The sequence below is a fragment of the Erpetoichthys calabaricus genome, chromosome 7 (genome assembly GCF_900747795.2).
Source record: "Erpetoichthys calabaricus chromosome 7, fErpCal1.3, whole genome shotgun sequence".
In the NCBI taxonomy this organism is placed as follows: Eukaryota; Metazoa; Chordata; class Cladistia; order Polypteriformes; family Polypteridae; genus Erpetoichthys; species Erpetoichthys calabaricus.
Genome location: NC_041400.2, coordinates 90,683,023 through 90,702,703, shown reverse-complemented (window position 1 = coordinate 90,702,703; position 19,681 = coordinate 90,683,023). Strand labels below are relative to the sequence as shown.

At 38.8% G+C, this 19,681-nt stretch overlaps 1 protein-coding gene across 1 annotated transcript in view; it reads left to right on the top strand.

Moving 5' to 3' along the window:
- The window catches only part of focad (focadhesin), a 351,198-nt gene that overhangs the window by 321,560 nt on the left and 9,957 nt on the right, over positions 1–19,681 (top strand). Inside the window, 2 exon segments of the mRNA XM_051930168.1 lie at positions 11,103–11,200; positions 13,402–13,653. Of these exon segments, the coding sequence (XP_051786128.1) occupies positions 11,103–11,200; positions 13,402–13,653 (350 nt within the window).

The following is a 19,681-nucleotide window of genomic DNA, read 5'->3' as shown; positions in this document are numbered from 1 at the left end:
GTACAGGAGAAAAGCAATCTTGCCTCAAATCAATGGCAACCTTTTGTAGGTCTATGAACTTAATTTAAACTTTAGGTTTACACGGTGCTTTCTTTCCGAAGTACTTGCATTCATGAATATGTCTGTGTGCGTCAGTCGCTCAAATCCCCGCGCTTCGCACCGGCGAAGTACTGGTTTTAAATTTTTATTAAGAAGAAAAGAAAACCTTTTTAAATTGAGGGAAAATATACCAATAACAATTTGTTAAGAATCTGTTTTTTTGTGAAGCTGAATTCACATAGCCTCTCCGCTGTTTTATAAACGAACGCCATATAAGGTCTTCCTTTTTCATTGCTTCGCCAACGGAAGCAGCCTTTTTATTTAATCCACGGGTTGTCCGCTGTTTTTTTGTTCGTTTATTATGATTGTTATAGTTGTGTTTGTATACCACATTGTCAGTTCAGCACTCCGGTTGTAATATGACCAAGCTGTGCAAGCATACTCTTGAGAATGCAACGTATAGTTGTACAGGAGAAAAGCAATCTTGCCTGAAATCAGTGGTAACCTTTTGTAGGTCTATGAACTTAATTTAAACTTTAGGTTTACACGGTGCTTTCTTTCCGAAGTACCTGCACTCATGAATATGTCTGTATGCGTCAGTCGCTCAAATCCCCGCGCTTTGCACCGGCGAGGTACAGCTTTTAAATTTTTAATAAGAAGAAAAGAAAAGCTTTTTAAATTGAGGGAAAATATACCAATAACAATTTGTTAAGGATCTGTTTTTTTGTGAAGCTGCCTTCACACGAGTGATCACTTCGAGCTGACTTGCTGGCTAACCATAAGCGTTACCTGGTAGGTAACCACCCATACAATCAGATTGTGAATCAGACTACGAATGCCGTGAATGTAATTACCCCGATCTACATGCTGTCAAATAAATGAACCACACGCCGTGGCGCAATTTTAGGGGCTTCGCCTCTAGCGCTGACGTCTGAGGTTCGATTCCCGTAAGGTAGTGAAGTGAGTGGGTGGTTACCTACCAGGTAACGCTAATGGTTGGCCAGCAAGTCAGCTAACATCAGCCACGGTGCCTTCAGTTGTGAGAAGCAGATCATAGAATGGTTGAAAATAGTTTACTGTCAAATAATGCAAAGAGTACGCGACACGTGTTTCCCCCTTTATTCTTGGCTCATCAGGCGTACACACTCACTGCACTCGCTTACGGTAATCGAACCTCGGACGTCAGCGCTAGAGGGGCTTCGCAGCGGTGAAGTATTGCTTTTAAATTTTAATTAAGAAGAAAAGAAAACCTTTTTAAATTGAGGGAAAATATACCAATAACAGTTTGTTAAGGATCTGTTTTTTTGTGAAGCTTTCTTTACACAGCGTGTCCGCTGTTTTATAAACGAACGCCATATAAGGCCGTCCTTTCTCCTTCACAGTCAGTTCACGTGATTACGCGGGAGGCGTGATGACGCGATACGCAACCCCCGCAACCCCGCCTCCCACGGCCAGCGAGCTGCAGTCCATTACTGTATATGGACAAAAAAGAGGTTCCAGTTATGACTGTTAACGCTTTGAATTTCAAAATGAAACCTGCCTAACTTTTGTAAGTAAGCTGTAAGGAATGAGCCTGCCAAATTTCAGCCTTCCACCTACACGGGAAGTTGGAGAATTAGTGATGAGTCAGTCAGTCAGGGCTTTGCCTTTTATTACTATAGATTATTTTGAATAATTTAGGGAGTGGAGTTGGCTTTAGACACCTGCTACTTACCACATCTAACAATATTAACGTGATGTAAACATGTAATAATTCCATCTTTTTGTTTCACACCTCAATGAAAAATGATTAATCTATATCAGTCACTTTGTCATAGCTGAGTAAAAGAAAATGTCAGACAAGGACTTGTTTTTTCAACAAAATCTGGTAACTGAATTTATTGCAGAAGACAAAATCCCAGTGAGTGCCTTTCATGCAGTAATTCAGTCTGCATATGGATGTGACTGAAAGTATGCAATTATGTCAGGTGTTGGGGAAAACACTTTGAAAAGAGAAACAAAAAGCAAACATTATGTACAGAGGCTGTCCACAATCTTTGTCTACTGTGAAGAATAACATTGATGAGAAAGAGACAGACAAGTGACAGTCACAGAAGTGGCAACAAGAATTGGAATAGAACACTAAACATAACTGGAATAAGGCTCTTTTGCTTGGAATTCTTCAATCACCTACAATAACAGCATTGACGTACGTATTTCTTATTCGTATAGAGGCAGTCCCCGGGTTACATACGAGATAGGGACTGTAGGTTTGTACTTAAGTTGAATTTGTATGTAAGTTGGAACAGGAACATTATTTTAACAAATGCTATTGTTGACCGACTGTAACCAAGTGCTCTGCCAATGAATGATGGAGTTTCACCTCTTTTTGACCTTTTTATTATTTCTACTTTATTTTCCATGGTGACGGTTTTTCTCTTCTTTACTATATCACCAGCACTTGCATCAGATTTGTGTTTCAGAGACATTGTTGAAGGGTGAAGACAAAAGGTTAAGATGAGCTCTTCTGCACAGCACTGTACACGCTATCAGAGCAGGAAGGCACCAGTCGTCAACACGTCTGATGTATAGGGTGGTCCAGATCTAATTATGCAACTTTCATTACGCTACAACTTATTCAGTTCATTACATAGATAATCACCCGAAAAATCCAGGACCATCGAGAAGCGTGTGAACTGACGACATGAAGAATCGTCTTCGCGCCGAACTGGAATCGTCCCTGCATAAATTAAAGTCATCCAGACGATCTGTATCTGCATAATTAGATCCGGACCACCCTGTACTGACAAGAGATAACTTCCTGCTATGTGCGTAACAGTACAAGCAGGCTTGCTATTGAGAATGAATGGGGGCAGCGAGGGGCGGATCATCACCAGCCCACCTCACAGTCACCTCCACTACAGTATGCTGCCTGCAGCATACGCAACACACAATGCTACCCCCCCGCCGCCCCATTCAGCCACAACCGGATCACCGCTTGCAGCATTACCAGCCACGCACCTTGAATGAACGGGGCAGCTGTGTGTAGTGGGCGGGCAGTAAAACCACTTGCCACCGGAGGGACACTACACTGCGCAAGCAGCGAAATCGCCCCCCTCCAGCCACCGCTTGCAGCGTCCGCAGACCGAAGATGACGAAGCGGCAGTTACTGAGGCACATGCGTCGCAGCTGTGGCCCCGTTCGTATGTCGTAGGTCGAATGTCCATAACCTGGAGACTACCTGTATTTACTAAACCTTGAAATTAATATAGTTACAATTTTGGAACAACCCTTTCATTTTTACTTTGCCTTTTTATTAACTCATAATTACATTTCCTTGAGGTGGATATTTATGTTTTATGTTTAGTACACTTAATCAATTTGTTAAAATGACACCAAAAAAAACTGCTTTGTAGTGGTCAGTGGCTGGTTTGCCAAATTGTTAAAGAGGAACTTCTTTACCACATTTAAATCTCTTGATATTATTATTTTTCTAATTTTATTGATTTTTATTAATTTTATTGAAATCACACAACATTCCGTACAAATACATTAATTTTACAAGAATAGGATTGAAAACAAATCAACCCCCACCCCTGAGAAAGAGAGCATGGCCAGAATAATACAATTTAAACCTAGTAAATAGTAATAAGTGAATATAGATAAACCAGCAAAAGAATCGCAAATCCAAGAATGGCAATCACTTTCTGTTCCCTCCGATATTTGGAGGGAAGAAAAATCATGGAGGGTGGGTGCGTCCTGGGAAAAGTTATCATTTAATTAAATAAACATATTTGTACTAAAGCGGTTTCTTTTTGGAGCCGTGACTCATCTGGTTTTGGTGTTTCAGAAGCATGTTGTAGGCGCCTTTGTTCATTGTTTTTATCCATGCGGTCTCGTTTTTGTTTTTCTATGGCTGTGTCGTTAGCAAGAAGTCTTTTGCTGATGTCGGCGGATTCACGTGCTAAAGTGACGATGGCAGCGGATCCGGGCTTGGAGGGGTACATTACTAAACGAAGGTGGTATATGCGGTGGTGTGGGCGGTCGCGTTCGGGCGGCGGTGGTAGTGTGTATGCCTTGCTTGTGGCCTCTGACATCTGTGCATATATACAACCTGGCGTGCACGCTTTACCTCAAGTTTAGTTTTCAGGTCATGTTGTGTTGTTTGGGCGCCACCTACTGACTCTGGGAAGCCACTGGGTTTGACTCGGGGGCGCTTTTGGTGCTTCTTCCTTGCATATATACAAACATCACTAGGTTGTATATGCAGTGGTGTTCGCGTTCGGGCGGCGGTTGTATTGTGACGTGAAGTTTAGTTTACAGGTTGTGTTGTGTTGTTTGGGCGCCACCTACTGACTCTGGGGCGCCGAGGCATAGTGTGCGTGCGCTGTTGGTGCCTCTGGCCTCTTCAATCATTGTGTATATATACAAACATCACTAAACGAAAGTTGTATATGTGGTGGTGTTTGCGTTCGGGCGGCGGTTGTATTGTGACGTGAAGTTTAGTTTACAGGTTGTGTTGTGTTGTTTGGGCGCCACCTACTGACTCTGGGAAGCCGCTGGGTTTGACTATGAGGCGCTTTCGGTGCGTCTGGCATCCGTGCATATATACAACCTTCATTTAGTAATATAGATGGAGAAGACAAAAAAAGGGAGAGAATCTGCTTCCTCAGTGCTTTAAAAGCTTATTCTAAAATGTTATTGATTAGATCTTGCCAGGTTTGGAAAAATTTCTGCACAGATCCTCTAAGTGAGAATTTTATTTTTTCCAATTTCAAATAATATATAATATCAGTTACCCATTGACTTAAAAGGGGAGAGCTAGGATTCTTCCATTTCAGCAAGATAAGTCTACATCCCAATAGTGTAGTAAAGGTAATTACAGTTTGTTTGTCCTTCTCCACTTTAAGCCCCTCTGGAAGTACACCAAACACAGCTGTTAGTTGATTAGGAGGGATTCTGATACCAAGGCTGTCTGAAAGGCATTTAAAAATCTTGGTCCAAAATGATGTTAGTTTGGTGCAGGCCCAGAACATGTGACCCAGTGAGGCTGGAACTTGATTGCAGCGTTCGCAGGTTGGATCTTGCCCTGGAAACATTTTGGATAATTTTAAGCAAGACAGCTGTGCTCGATATATACAGTAATTTTTAGTTGAATAATTGTATGCTTTGCACATATGGAGCTCGACTGAATTATCTGCATTGCTACCTTCCACTCCTTTTCTGATATGTTGAGGGAGAGATCCTTTTCCCATTGTCCTCTTGGATCTTTGAAAGGGAGGGACTGTAAAATGGTTTTATATATTGCAGAGATTCTGTCTAAGTCCTTGAAACTAATGAGTATTTTTCCCAGCATAGAGGGAGGTGGGAGACAAGGGAAATTGGGCAGGTTCTGTTTAACAAAGTTTCTAATTTGAAGATAGTGAAAGAAATGTGTTGCTGGAAAGTTAAATTTAGAATGTAATTGTTCATAGGATGCAAAGACGTTGTCCATGTACAGATCTCTAAGTGATTTAATCCCAAATGTTTTCCAGACATTAAAAACTGCATATGTTTGCGATGGTTGAAAAAGGTGGTTCTCGTGCAGTGGTGCCACCGATGAAAGATTCTCTATCTTAAAATGTTTCCTACATTGGTTCCATGTTCTGAGTGAGTGAAGCACAATTGGGTTATTAGCATATTGGCGATAATTTGCATTTATTGGGGCGCAAAGCAAGGAATATAAAGATGAACTGTAGGATTCTATTTCTGTTGCAGACCATCCTGCATATGTTCATCTATTTGTGCCAATGTCCAGGTTTTTATATGTTGTATGTTTGCTGCCCAGTAGTAAAATTGAAAGTTAGGCAGAGCCATGCCACCTTCTGCCTTTGGCCTTTGTAGGGTCGCTCTTCGGATACGTGGATGTTTTGAATTCCAAATAAATGTGGTTATGGTTGAATCTAATTTCTTAAAGAACGCTTTATTGATGTATATTGGAATATTTTGAAATAAAAAGAGAAGCTTAGGGAGGATATTCATCTTAACAATGTTAATTCTTCCAGCTAAAGTGAGATGAAGGGTTGACCATCTATGCAAGTCTTGCTTGATTTTTTTCATACAGACAGCAAAATTTTGTTGATAAAGAGCTTTGTTTACTTGTGACGTTTACCCCTAGATATTTGAACTGATCTGTGATGATAAAAGGGAAGGTGTCCAATCTAATATTGTGTGCTTGAGAATTCACTGGAAAGAGCACACATTTAGTCAAATTAATTCTGAGACCAGAAATCTTTTGGAATTCTGTTAGTGCTGTTAGGACTGTAGGCACAGTATTATCTGATACATACAGTACCATATCATCTGCATATAAAGAAATTTTCTGTTCAAGTCCTTCTCTGATAATCCCCTTTATCTCATAAGCATTTCGAAAGTGAACTGCCAGTGGCTCAATGGCGATTGCAAAAAGTAGTGGTGACAAGGGGTATCCTTGTCTGGTACCACGTTCTAGTTTAAAATAGTCTGAATTAATGTTGTTAATACAAACTGAAGCTTCTGTATTGGTATACAGTAGTTTAATCCATGCACAAATGTTTGGGCCAAACCCAAATTTCTCCAATGTAGTGAAAAGGTAGTTCCATTCAATCATATCAAATGCTTTTTCTGCATCCAAGGATAATAAAATCTCTGGGATATTTGACTTTGCGGGTGAGTATATTACATTAAACAGGTGTCGAAGATTGGACGCTAAATGTCGGCCTTTAATAAATTTAGTTTGATCTTGTGATATTACTGAAGGCAGCACTTTCTCCATCCTTCTAGCTAGGACTTTGGAGAGTATTTTAACATCATTATTCAGAAGTGAAATTGGTCTGTATGATGCACATTGTAATACATCCTTATTTTGTTCAGGAAAGATGGTGATTGATGCTTGCCGAAAAGTTTGAGGTAGAATTTTATTGTCTCTAGCTTCTGTTAATGTTGCTAATAGAAGGGGAGCTAGCTGAGTGGAGAACTTCTTATAAAATTCGGCAGGGTAGCCATCGGGGCCTGCTGCTTTCCCAAGTGACCTTATAGCATCTAGTAAATCTGGTAGCGCTAGAGGTTTATCCAATTCCTCTGCACTAAGATTATCTATTTGTGGTATCTGTAATGCATCCAGAAATGCATTAGATTGTGTCTTGTCTTCTTTAAACTCAGTAGAATATAAGGATTTATAGTGGTCTCTACATTTGTGCATTATATTTTTATGGTCAATGATTATGTCTCCGTTTGTATTGGTAATTGCTGGGATTGCATTGCGAACTTCTTGCTTGTGGATTTGTTGAGCTAAGAGCTTATTAGCTTTCTCTCCATGTTCATAGTAATGATGTCTTGATTTAAAAATGAATTTGTTCAGTTTCTTTAGTTGTTAAGAGGTTGAGCTCTGAATGCAGAGCCTGCCTTTTCCTATGAAGAGCCTCACTTGGACACCTGGCGTGTTCTTCATCTATTCTAGTAATTTCGTTGGTTAGCTTTGATACCTGCTTGCTTTCCAGTTTATTTCTTTGGGAAAGAGATGAGATAATCTGACCTCTTAGGAACGCCTTCAGGGTTTCCCAGAGTGTCCCAGCAGAGACCTCTGAGGATATATTTGTCTCTAGAAAAAAAATGATTTGTTTTGATATAAATTCTGTAAAGTTAATAAAAGTGGGTTAAGACGCCATCTGCGAGATGAGTATGTGGGGCATAATGATTTTATTTCCAGGATCAGAGGGGCATGGTTGGAAATAACAATAGCGCCGTACTTGCAGGATTTAATCATAAGCAAGAAATGGTTATCTACAAAAAAAAAATCAATTCTTGAGTAGCAATGATGCACTGGTGAGTAGAAGGAATATGTTCTTGAATTTGGGTTTAGAAATCTCCAGGGGTCTGATAAGTTGTGGTCAGTTACAAACTGTGTAATTGTCTTTGCAGTGTTAGATGTCATCGCCCCTGTGGCAGGAGACCTATCTAGGTCTGGATTTAAAACACAATTAAAATCCCCAACCATTATAATTTTATGAGTGTTCACATTGGGAATGGATGCAAATATATTTTGGATGAATTCCCTATCGTCCACATTGGGTGCATAAACATTTATCAAAATCACTTTACAATTAAATAAATTACCCATAACAATAATGAATCTCCCTTCAGGATCAGATACAACATCTGATACTACAAATGAGACTGTTCTATGTATGAGAATTCCCACACCTCTAGTTTTTTTTTGTAAATCTATAATGGAACATTTGGCCTGTCCAGTCTTTTCGCAGCCGGAACTGATCCTTGCTCAATAAGTGGGTCTCCTGTAAAAATACAATTTTAGCGTTTAGACCTGTTATGTGAGAGAATACTTTCTTTCTTTTTAATTTGTGGTTCAGGCCTTTAACATTCCAGCTCACGAAATTAACTGTCCCGTCTTTAAGACATTGATTCTTAATTTTTGATGTCATTTTGTAGTCTTAACCAAAAGTGAGACTGCTTTGACCTTAATTTCAAATTTTCCCAGGAGTTATTGCCATGCAGTCTGTTGTTACGTTGGTAATTATAATTACAAGGATTAAAAGAATATATTACAGATAGTTTGCTCTCTTTTTCTCCCTCCCTAGATCCCCCACCCCACTTTGCCTCCACACGTCAGGCTGAACCACACTTCACAAAGTCCCAGTCCTTCGACATACCTAGAAACAGAGCATGTCCAAAACAAAACAAGCCCCCAGCAGCGGTATATGTGAAATAAAATAGAGATATCTACTATAAGCATAAACTATAAAAAAAAAAGAGAAAATCTTCAACATTCTTGAAATGTTAAGATAGTAAACCCAGGGAATGGTGTTAAACAGTCTCCTTTAGAATAGAAAAAAAAAAGAAAGAAAGAAAAGGGTTACTAATTTAATTTCTTCCACACATACATACATAAACGTGTATAACTGTAATTAAAATAAAAAAAAATAGTGACCGAGAAGGTAAAATGATGTATATTTACGGTACCAGTGTCACTGCAAGCGGATCAGACAGCCGGTGATATCTTCTTTACAATGCCATGACAGGGTCCGACTCACGGTCTTATTTCAGGAAAGTGCCGGGATCAGCTTTCTTAACTCTTTATCTGCTTCCTCTCTACTGGTAAATATGTAATGTTTGCCTTGAATCTCCACTTTCAGTTTGACAGGATACAAGAGGCTGTATCTGATATTGCCTCTTCGTAAGCGCTGTTTAATGTTATAAAAGGATGCACGTTTAGTAGCAGTTGAGGGTGAAAAGTCAGGGAAAATATGAATTAGGTTATTTTCAAACATAATCTCTTGTTTCTCTCTGAGAAGTGACATTACATTTAACTTTGGTTGTAACTTCTTCAAGCGCACAATAAAGGTCCTGTTCTTAGAGTTGTTCGATCCCCGTATGCGATAAGCTGCAGCTATCTCGGTGTCTGTTTTAAAGTCCTCTCCAATTATTTTGGAGAATAGTTCAGCTACGAATTTCACTGGGTTTGGACTTTCGCGATTCTCAGGTAGACCTTCAATTCTAATATTATTCCTCCTGCATCCATCTTCCAGAGCAGCAAGTCTGTCTCCTAGTTTTTTGCATTCGGAATTCACGACTGTTGCTTTTCCATCAGATGTGGATGCTAGATTTTCGGCTGTTTCAATTCGAGCCATGTCTGCTTAACATCCTCCAGCTGATCGGCAAATGTGCTCAGTTTAGTCGCGCTTTCCTGAATGTGCTCCTCAATTTTTTCCAGCATACAATTAAAGGCCACCTCAAACCGATTATATACGCGTTTCTCCGAGTCTTTATTATCCTGCCGCAGCTCTTGCAGCTCCCGCCGCAGATTCTCACTTGTCTTCTCGCTTGTCTTCTCACTTATCCTCTCGTTTGTCTTGAGCATACTATTTATTTCTTTCTTTATATCATTCTTTATCTCTTGCTTAAGCTCAGCGATCATCAGCTTCAGTTCGGACAGATCATTTCTGCTTTCGTGCACCGTAGGCTCGCGAGGAGTAGGTGAAAGAACAGACTGCAAGGCCTTTCCCAGTTTCAAGTGATCTTCTCCAATTGGCGAGCTTTCATGACCTGCATCACTTGCACATTCGCTCCCATTTTCGCTCTCAACTGGAGACGATGCAGCGGACCGTGGTCCAGAGGAGTCTGGGTTTTCGCCTGTCTGTTCCAGGTCAGTCTCTAATAGGCCGTACCTTGAACTTGAACTTGGACTAGCCTGTCTAGGCTTGGATGTAACTTTAAGTTTCTTTTCCGTTTCTTTCTGACCCCCTTTCTTGCCGGCCATGTTTATATATGCTTGCATATACTGTAATAGAATCCTTGGGTTGGATAAATACAGGATACTTCGGGAGAATAAGAAATAATAACACTGCTGCTAACGGAGCTCAGCTTCAGATGTCCATCTCGCGCAACGGACGAGACAATCTAATATTATTTTTAACCAACTTTCCTGAGCACTTTGTCGGTTATATAAATTCAAGTATATTTATGATTCTGTACTGCAATCTTAAATATATTGCTTACACAAATAAAACTCTCCTGGATTTTAGTCTGTTTTCCATTAGAGTCTGGGAATTATGGTTTCTCATTCATAATAGTCTTAGACCCAATACATCCAGCGTTGGAGCCTAACTGGTACCCATTGCAGAACTGATTTCTGCCTTATGTCCAGGGCTACTTGGCTAGTGTATGGTTCCCTTGTCACAATGAAATCCAGGGAATGGAAATATTGTGTTTTTTTTCTTTCTTATTCAATACATTTAAAATAAAAACAAAAAAAAACATTTAGCAATTTTATTCTTTAAAAGTACACATTAAAAGTCAATTTATAAGCCTAGCACACAATGCACCATTTATAAATAAAATTGTAATGCAGCTAAAAAAAACATTTATTATGCAATATGCACAAAAGCAGTGTGCCCTCTTTCAGTTCTATGGTTTTGCATGTTAGGACACGACTAAGAAAGATTTCAGTTTCTCAGGTCAGCTATCCTGTGCTAGAACCAGGACTAAAAGAAAGTGAGTTGCCACAAAATTTGAAATGTTTGTCAAGACTCCATTTTCTTCTGTTACAGGAGTTTTACAGAGAATGGAATGGCTATTAGAACTTATGGGACATATTCGAAATATTGCTTATGAGTCTACTCATTTGGAGCATGGAGACATCAAAGAGGTATAAAACATCAAATATAAATTTAATTCTACAATAATTTTTGCTTTTTATTACATTTTAATGGAAATTAAAATAAACTATTTTTGTGCATTGTCATTTTACACTTAATAAGTTGTGTTTCAGTATAATGTATTTAATAACCAGTTATTCTGAGAAAGAGAGATCTTCATATTCCAGTCATTAGTTTTCTCGTTCAGTGGACAATCATAGTCAGATTAATAATAAACATGAAAACATAAAGCTGCAAGCAGTGGTTAAGAAAATATATTGTACTTAAAGTATAGCAGATTGCTTTGAATTAAGATATCTTAAACACATTTCTACATTGTACATAAAGAATGATCAGAATAATATTTCACTTGACCACTCCATACCCTTAGTATGTGACACTAACGAATGCTCGGCTATATGGTATGATGTTAATTATGGCCTTTTTTCCTTTCTGGTAACATGGTGATTTTTTTAGTGTACCACACAGAATCTTAAATTTAGACTTGTAAAATTTATACTGCTGTTACTTAAGACTTTAAAATATTCTTTTAGTGCTCTCTTAATTCATAATTACTTGTTAGCATGGCATTCTGCATGCTCAGTGCCTAAGAAAAGAGACTTGCAGAGCTTCTCCCAGTAAAGTCTTTCCTGAATACCTGGCCAAACTGGCTGCCAAATGAAAAAGTACTCTGTTCATTCTTCAAAAGGTTTATTATTTTTCTATTTGTATTCTCAGTAATTTCTCAGTAGGGTTAATGTCACTTTTCAGTCATATAATATTTGAACTTTCAGTTCCCATTACCTTTATTTTATTCAAAGAACTTTTATTCAGAGATAATAAATGCTTAGTCATTTGAGGGATACTTGAGGATTCTAGGTCTCCATCAAGGAAAATCCTCATGTTGGTCATTGCTGAAAGTTCACAGGCCACAGCAGTACAGTCAGTATCATCTTGTCTGACATACTGAATTTGGAGCTGTTTTGAGGCAGGACGGGTACCGAAGAAGTGCATGGAGGACTCTGAGTGAGAAAGAGTGCCTTGAGTTGTACTGATATGAAGAGGATCCATGTGAAATTGTTCTACTAAGGGAATCTACTTGTAAATTAAACTCATGTAAGGTAATTTGGTGGAGTAAGGATGTAGTAAAATAGTCTTTCTAAACAGCAAGCTGTGCTATTAGTACTTTTGGAAGCCATGCTATTAGTAATTTTGGTATGATGCCACTTATGTTAATAATGTTACATTTTCATACACTATAATTGATTTGTTTCTGACAGGGTGTCCCCCTCCCCCTCTCCTGCTGGGGTTCCCATTTACCATTTATGTCTGTTTTGTTAATGTTTTATGGTAACATTGTTAATCATTGAGTTTGTATATGTCTGTGTATCTTTTTCTGTGTACCATGTGTTTTGTGGGTGGTCCCCAAGAGGTGGGGTCACTAGCCCAGCACTACCAAGGGACTGCCCTCATCCCTATAAAGGCTTTGCGAAAACCCACTGTCCCTTGCAGTTTATTGAACGTGCTGGCATGGGTGAGTTATCTATTGTTTACTGTTTCTTTTTTGATCATCGATTTTTTGCATTTTTGGCCTCTGTGCTCTGTTTTTTGACCATTCTTGGAATTATTGTAACTTGTTTACTTCTGGGTTGCCTTGTTGTTGCCTTGTTGTTTCAGACAACTCCTTTTGCCTTTGTGCTCCTCAGAGCTTATTTTTGTGCCACTGACCACACAACGATTCCACATTTGCCCTTTTCATTACCAGCTGGGATTTGACAATGTGCTCCTTCTAGTGTGTGTGTTGAGTAATTTTTTGGACTTATTGTGCTAAGGACCCCAAGTTTATAACAGTAATACTGCACTCTTGCATCTAATGTAAGACATTAGTGGCAAACTAAAGCTTACCATTTAAAACCATGCCATTTAATATACTATAATAACCCCTTTCTTAATTCACCTTTGGATTCTAATTAAATTAAACCTTGTTTCAAACGTAATTTAAAACATACTGAAAAGTTGCTTATGAAAGACATATTCACCACAAACTAAAACTTTGATCATATATTATTTTTCACACATTTTATATTTCAGCTATATTTCATTCAGAAATATGACTCTATAAAAGAACACTGTGAGGCTGTTGAAAATTTGAAAAATGTTTCTCCTATTGCTTTATCAGACATCCACAAATGAAATTGTTTATTCTGTACAGGCAACAGATTTCTTGTTAAGCATATTTTCTGCGGCTGTCACTATGTGGGCTGACCATGCTTCTCCACTACTTATTGGAGTTAGTGCAGAATGGATGTACAGCAAGCATGGAGGTCCACGCCATCCTCAACCACCTGCTATTCTGGGCAGACGTTCATCAGATACACTGACGGTTCAGCATTCTTTGGATCTCCTTCCCTTTAGCATTCAAATTTTGCTTGCAAAAGAACCATGGAAAGGTCAGACTCAAAAGGTAAGTGTGGGAAACCTTAAAGACCTTTGATACTTGTGTTGTTTTAGAGTGTAATGTAATTTAAAAAGATTTGTGATTAGAAAACAAACTTTGCATTGTTGTTGATCTTCCTTATCTAAAATATTATTTTCTTTTTCTGAGTAGGAATTCAACATTCCAGGGGCCTCATGTATAACGCCGTGCGTAGAACTCACACTATAACATGGCATAAGCACAAAAGCGGGAATGTGCGTACGCACAGAAAAATCCAGATGCAGGAATCTGTACGTACGCAAACTTTCATGTTCTTCCACTACATAAATCCCGATCAGCGTGAAAAGTAACGCACGTGCACGCACCTTCTGTCCCGCCCCAACTCCTCCCAGAATTACGCCTTTTTGAATATGCAAATCGATATAAATAGCCTTCGGAGAAAAGACAATGGGAAAAGCACAGGGGAAAATATAAGAATTTCAGCGAATACCAAGTGGAGGCAAAGGAAAAACGTACTATTTGTTGGTTTAAACAGTGGTATAATCAACAAAAGGAAGTTGATCGAGTGACAGAGTGTCGGAGAAACTCGAAAGCTCAATTTCACAAAGTCGCACAGTGCCCGAAATAAAAAAGAAATCACATATCAAAGTCACCGTGAAAAGGCGAGTCGTAGCCCACCGTCTGAGTGTCATATGAAAGCTTATTAGGGTACAGACAAAAAAATAGGCACACAGTGGGGAAAAAAGCACGAAATGTCAACTTTAATCTCGAAATTTCCACTTTAATCACGTAGTTTATTTTGCCATTAAAGTAGAACATCATAAACTTCATCTTAAAATCGTTTAATTTACTAGTTTCTCAAATCCCATTGTAACTAAAGTAGCATGTTAAATGCTTTGTTCTGTATTTGATCTTCTTTGTGCTCTGTGTGTGAATCACTACCTGCTTCTTAAACAGGCTTTCTCTTTCTCCGTCAGGACAAATAATCCATTTCATTCGTGATATTACAACTCTCTGAATAATTAAAATACTGAGATGTATACGTGATATCTTTTTCATGATGATAGGAATGAAAGCATGTTATTAAACATGGGAACACGGTGGCGCAGTGCTTGTTCATATCTCACGCAAGAGGCTTGCTGCGCCATGCGCGACCTTCAATGACATAATTTATCACAGCAGTACTGTCTCTTTCAAACGTACTAACCTCCAATTCCTGTCCTTACTTTTCTTTCTCCAAATACCCAATCGCCAGACAATCAGCTCAGTAATAGACGTGAAGCCATCTGTAAGCTGAGAACCCCGATTCTTCAAAACTTTTAAGGAACATTGAAATATCTTCGTAGTACATGTTTATTTATTCTATCCGTCTATCTTTCCAGTGTTGCGTCAGCACCAGCAAGAATACAACGCAATGCAGGAACAATCCATAAACTAGCTAGTGCTGCGGCACCGTGTCCTCACATGTTTAATTATTAACAATACAGATTATTTAAATGAAGTTAAAGTTTTATCTGTATAATATAATCAACATATTTTGCTGCATTTCATCTTAAAAATGAATACCATCATCATATGTAAATACACGTTTTATAAAGTGGCGCAGATTGTGCAATATTGTAACTGTAGTGCAAGTTTACAGTGAAGTGAGTGTACTTATAAGTAAACAGTTCTACAAGGAGCACTTGATGAACTGATTGAGTGCGTTTAGAGTTCTTGGGATGAAACTTTTTCTAAACCGCGAAGTCCGTACTAGGAAGTCTCTAAAGTGTTTTGCCGTGGCTGAGGCAGCGTCTGTTTCATGCTGTATACCGATAATTCTGTTTCCGATCAGCTGCTGCTGTGATTCCCCACTCAGATACAGTGATATAAATACTCCGAGTGGTGCTGTGAGAGTAATATGGAAAAAGATGATCTGCTGTGGCAACCCTTAACGGGAGCAGCTGAAAGAAGAAGATGCAGTGAGAGTTACAACGCTAAAGCAGTTATGGTATTTGGAATGCTGTGGCTATTCCCTGGACCATTATATTGCTGCAGGTTAATTACAATCAGATGCATTACACTAATAAACAATATGCAGTTAGTTTCAGTGTATTTATAAAGCCACGTCAGGAATTTGGAGCTAAGAAAGAAAGGGTGACCACACAGGAACAGTAGCACTGCTTTGACGCTGGGTGCCGCCAGTCTGCAAAACCGAGCGGAGAAATTGCGTACGCCAAGGTATGAGTTACCGTGGCAATGTGCGTGGCTTTACGCCAAGTTTAGGTTTTATATATCGCGATTTCAGCATGGAAACGTTCGTACGCAACATTTCTGTGCTTACGCACCATTTGTATATGAGGCCCCAGGTGTTTATAGTCAAAACGAATTGTTAAATAAATCATTGATTTATGCAGATGATCCCCCATGTAATTGTTCTTCTTTCACTGGGTAATGTTTATTTATATTATCATAATAGCAAATAATATGAAAGCACTGTTTAAAAATATTATGTTTAAAATGTGTGTATTATCTGTATCAGCAAGTCTTATGGTAGAGATTTGATAAAAACACTCCTTATAGGCAGCAACTTTTCAGGTACTGTACAGCTCAAACCCAACTCCCACCGTGCCTCTTCAATTGTCAAAGTTATTGTACTGTCCACCTTATAAAATTCTCTGTGGCAAAACAAAACTTAAAATTTCAAGTCTGCTGCTGGCTGATATACAGGTAACATCAGATGCTTGTCTTTTAGGGAGAAATTTTCTCTATGCTTAGTTTACATTCTTCATCTTTTTAGGAATTTAGCAGGCTGCTGAGCACTTAGTACAACAGGTGTTTTTTCAGTCAAATGAAATAAATCAGATTTTCTGCATTCCTGCAGCAGCCTTTTAAACTTGACAGAAATAAAACTTCGCCCTATCCCATGTGATACTGCTATAAGTCACCATGCTTCTAGTGATGTATTTGATCCAAATAGCCAGTCAACCTTAAACCTTTCTCGGACTCCATGCAGGGAGTACCCGGGAAGAGAACCCAGGTCTCCTAACTGCGAGGCAGCAGCGCTACACACTGTGCCACCGTGCCGCCCGACTATAAAGCTATTTCATTATAATGGAAATTTTGTTACAGTAAACATGGAGAAAATTTGTATACTATTGTGACTGGGGTCGCCATCTCTAACAGCAGTGGTGCAAGAACAGCTCCGTAGCTGCTCTGCTGTGTCTGGTAAACAGTAAACCTAGGGCAATGTAATTGGTTGTCCTCTGCAGGATCTGGTTTACTGCGTAACATGCTTGTCGTTCAATGTTTAGAACATTTAACATCAGGCTTTGAAATGCTCTTCCTCTCACTCTTCTGATCTCCCTTCTCCAGACCACGTCTACCATAGCGGTGATTCCGAGCCGCTGGTGTTCTGCTAATCTGAAGATGGGAGCTAAAACAGGATGATTGCCCATGTTGTGCCTCCTGATGGCTCCTATTTTGAATGAGGTCTTGAGACTGTACCTGCCTTCTCTATACAGTAATAAAGTACCCATATTTTTGTTGAAAACCTGGACTCTCCTTCCTGCCTCTCATGCGACTCTATGATCCTAGCTTGAAAATATATGAATAAAAAACAGCGCTTTTTAAACTGCAAAAAAAATTTTATTTGATAATGAGACATTAGATGTAACTTCTTTTTGATAGAAATACAATGTGTGAATACAGAATAAAAAGAAGACATTATATGTAATTTCTTTTTAATAAAAATACGAGTATGAAAATACAGAATGAAAATGACGCATTAGAAGTAACTTTTTTTGTAGAAATACAGGTATGAATACAGAATGAAAATGAGATGTTAGATGCTTTCACTACGTCATTTTTCTTCATTCTGAAATCAGCTTTTTCTAGGACTTTAAAAATTTTTTTCAGCATAAACTGACACCATTCCTGACTTTTTTTGTTCATCTTAAAGAAAAATTTTAGAAGCGCTATGAAACTCGGAACAGTACAGCATCCACACATGACACCCATGCAGAGGCTAGATGGAGTACTGTCTCTGAATTCGGCTATGCCTGTATGAGGTCGTGCCTACACTCTCATCGAGACTAACCAAGACCAGAAATTTTGCAGCAGACTATCTCTTAACTTTAAGACAGCCTGTTGCAGGGTCCCCGAGACTTGTTGCGGAAAGTGTAAGCATGGCATCAAGTATTTTTTTGCATTGCATTATTATCATTATTGGCTATTTTTGGTTGAAATTTACATTTTGTTAAAACAAAATTCATTTAACATATTGTATGTATGTTTATCCAGGCCCACAAAAAGTATTTTATTTTGCATAAAAAACCTCACACTTCCATCTGAACTGGTGTGGTGCTGACGTGTCACCCGTTGCATGGCTGCACTCAGGTCCTAACCTGGGGGTTATTCGCAGTGAAAGGATTTGACTAATATAAAGAAAATGACCCACCACAACAGACAAATTGGAGAACAAATATAATATATCAATTATATACAAATCACAAAAAGATAAATGGCAGCAATCTAATCTGTAACAGCATCCCCCCACCACTTCAACACATGTAGTATACAAACAATACTGAAGGAAAAAATCAACAACAGACAACACACAGAGTCCACACAGTTCTGTCACTTCTTAGATTACAATAATTTTTTCTCACATTTTTGCAGAATCTCCAGAACACACTATCCCAGAACAACAAAGATTATTTTCAGCTCACCCAGTCTTGACTCCCTTGACTATCCTATCCATTTTCTTTCTGTAGTATGTCAGCTGATAAAGTCTTTGAGATGGCTACCTCCAAGCTTGAAAGAGTTTCGACCTTTAAATGAGATAATCTCCAGTCTGGCATTGGATAGTCCATGCCTGTGTTCTTCACCACAAAGCTTGTGTTTTGTATCGTTCCTTTCTTCCCTGCCTTTTAGCACTTCTTTTTAACTATAAATTAGCATCCAATACCATGGCAACCTCCTGGAAATCATTGCAACTGACCATACTTCACAAAGGTCCTCCCTATTGTTGTCTGTCAAGCATACCTGGTTCATTCTTTCCAGTTTTACATATATGTCCTTGACCACCTGCATGATGCCCATCTCCTTTTACTGGCAGGCTTCTTGAAGAAGGCAGTCTTTACCCATATCACTAGTGGTGCAGCCTCCCTGCAAGTATTTATGGTGCTGCTACGTCTCTTTGATGACATGCCCCAAGCAGGTTCAATGTGCACTGTTAGGCATAACTCCTTTTAAAACTTCTTGGTATGCTTTCATACAGTATGACGCATTGTCTGTAACCATTGCTAAAATGTCATTGACCTATACATCTGTACCTTCATCTACTGCATATCTTAAAATAATTAATTGCAAAGCAAAAACTAACTATTCTGGAAGACGCTAAATCCGGGAATTAAATAGAAAGAAGTCTAAGGAGAAGCCTGCTCTTCTGTCCAGGTTTGTAGGTGCCGAGTTTATAATGGAAGAGGCAAATTGGACCTTGCATGCCTCGTCACCAAAAGGCAAAACATTTATTAAATCCAGAAACATTGTTGTTAATTTTCAAAAGGGAACCCCTTAACAACTAGTGCCGTTCACTAATAGCATTTTTCTACGGGAAAGACGGTTAATACCGTCAATGTATGAAAGACCCAGGATCGACCCCCGCAACCTCTCAACTTGGAGACAGCAGTTTTTATCGCTACACCAGCAACACAGACGTATATATGGGCATATGTGTTGTACCCTTATTTTGCACTTGTTTTGTTATATGTGTACCTTTTGTGAAAGTGTTTATTAATTAGATATTTAGATTTCAGTTTTCACACATTATATACACTTCACGTCAGCATTTTGACAATTATTAGTAGAACATGAAAAACGTTTCTGTTTTAGCTATGTGTTTAACATTTCTTGCCTCACATTTCCTGTCATCCTACATTTACACAGATCGTTGTGGACACGGAACACACATGAAATGTTCCATATAATGAGTAATGAGTGTTCCAAATAACAATATATTATTTACCCTATACAATTTAAGGCACCTCTCACCCATATAAACAGACTTGAGGTG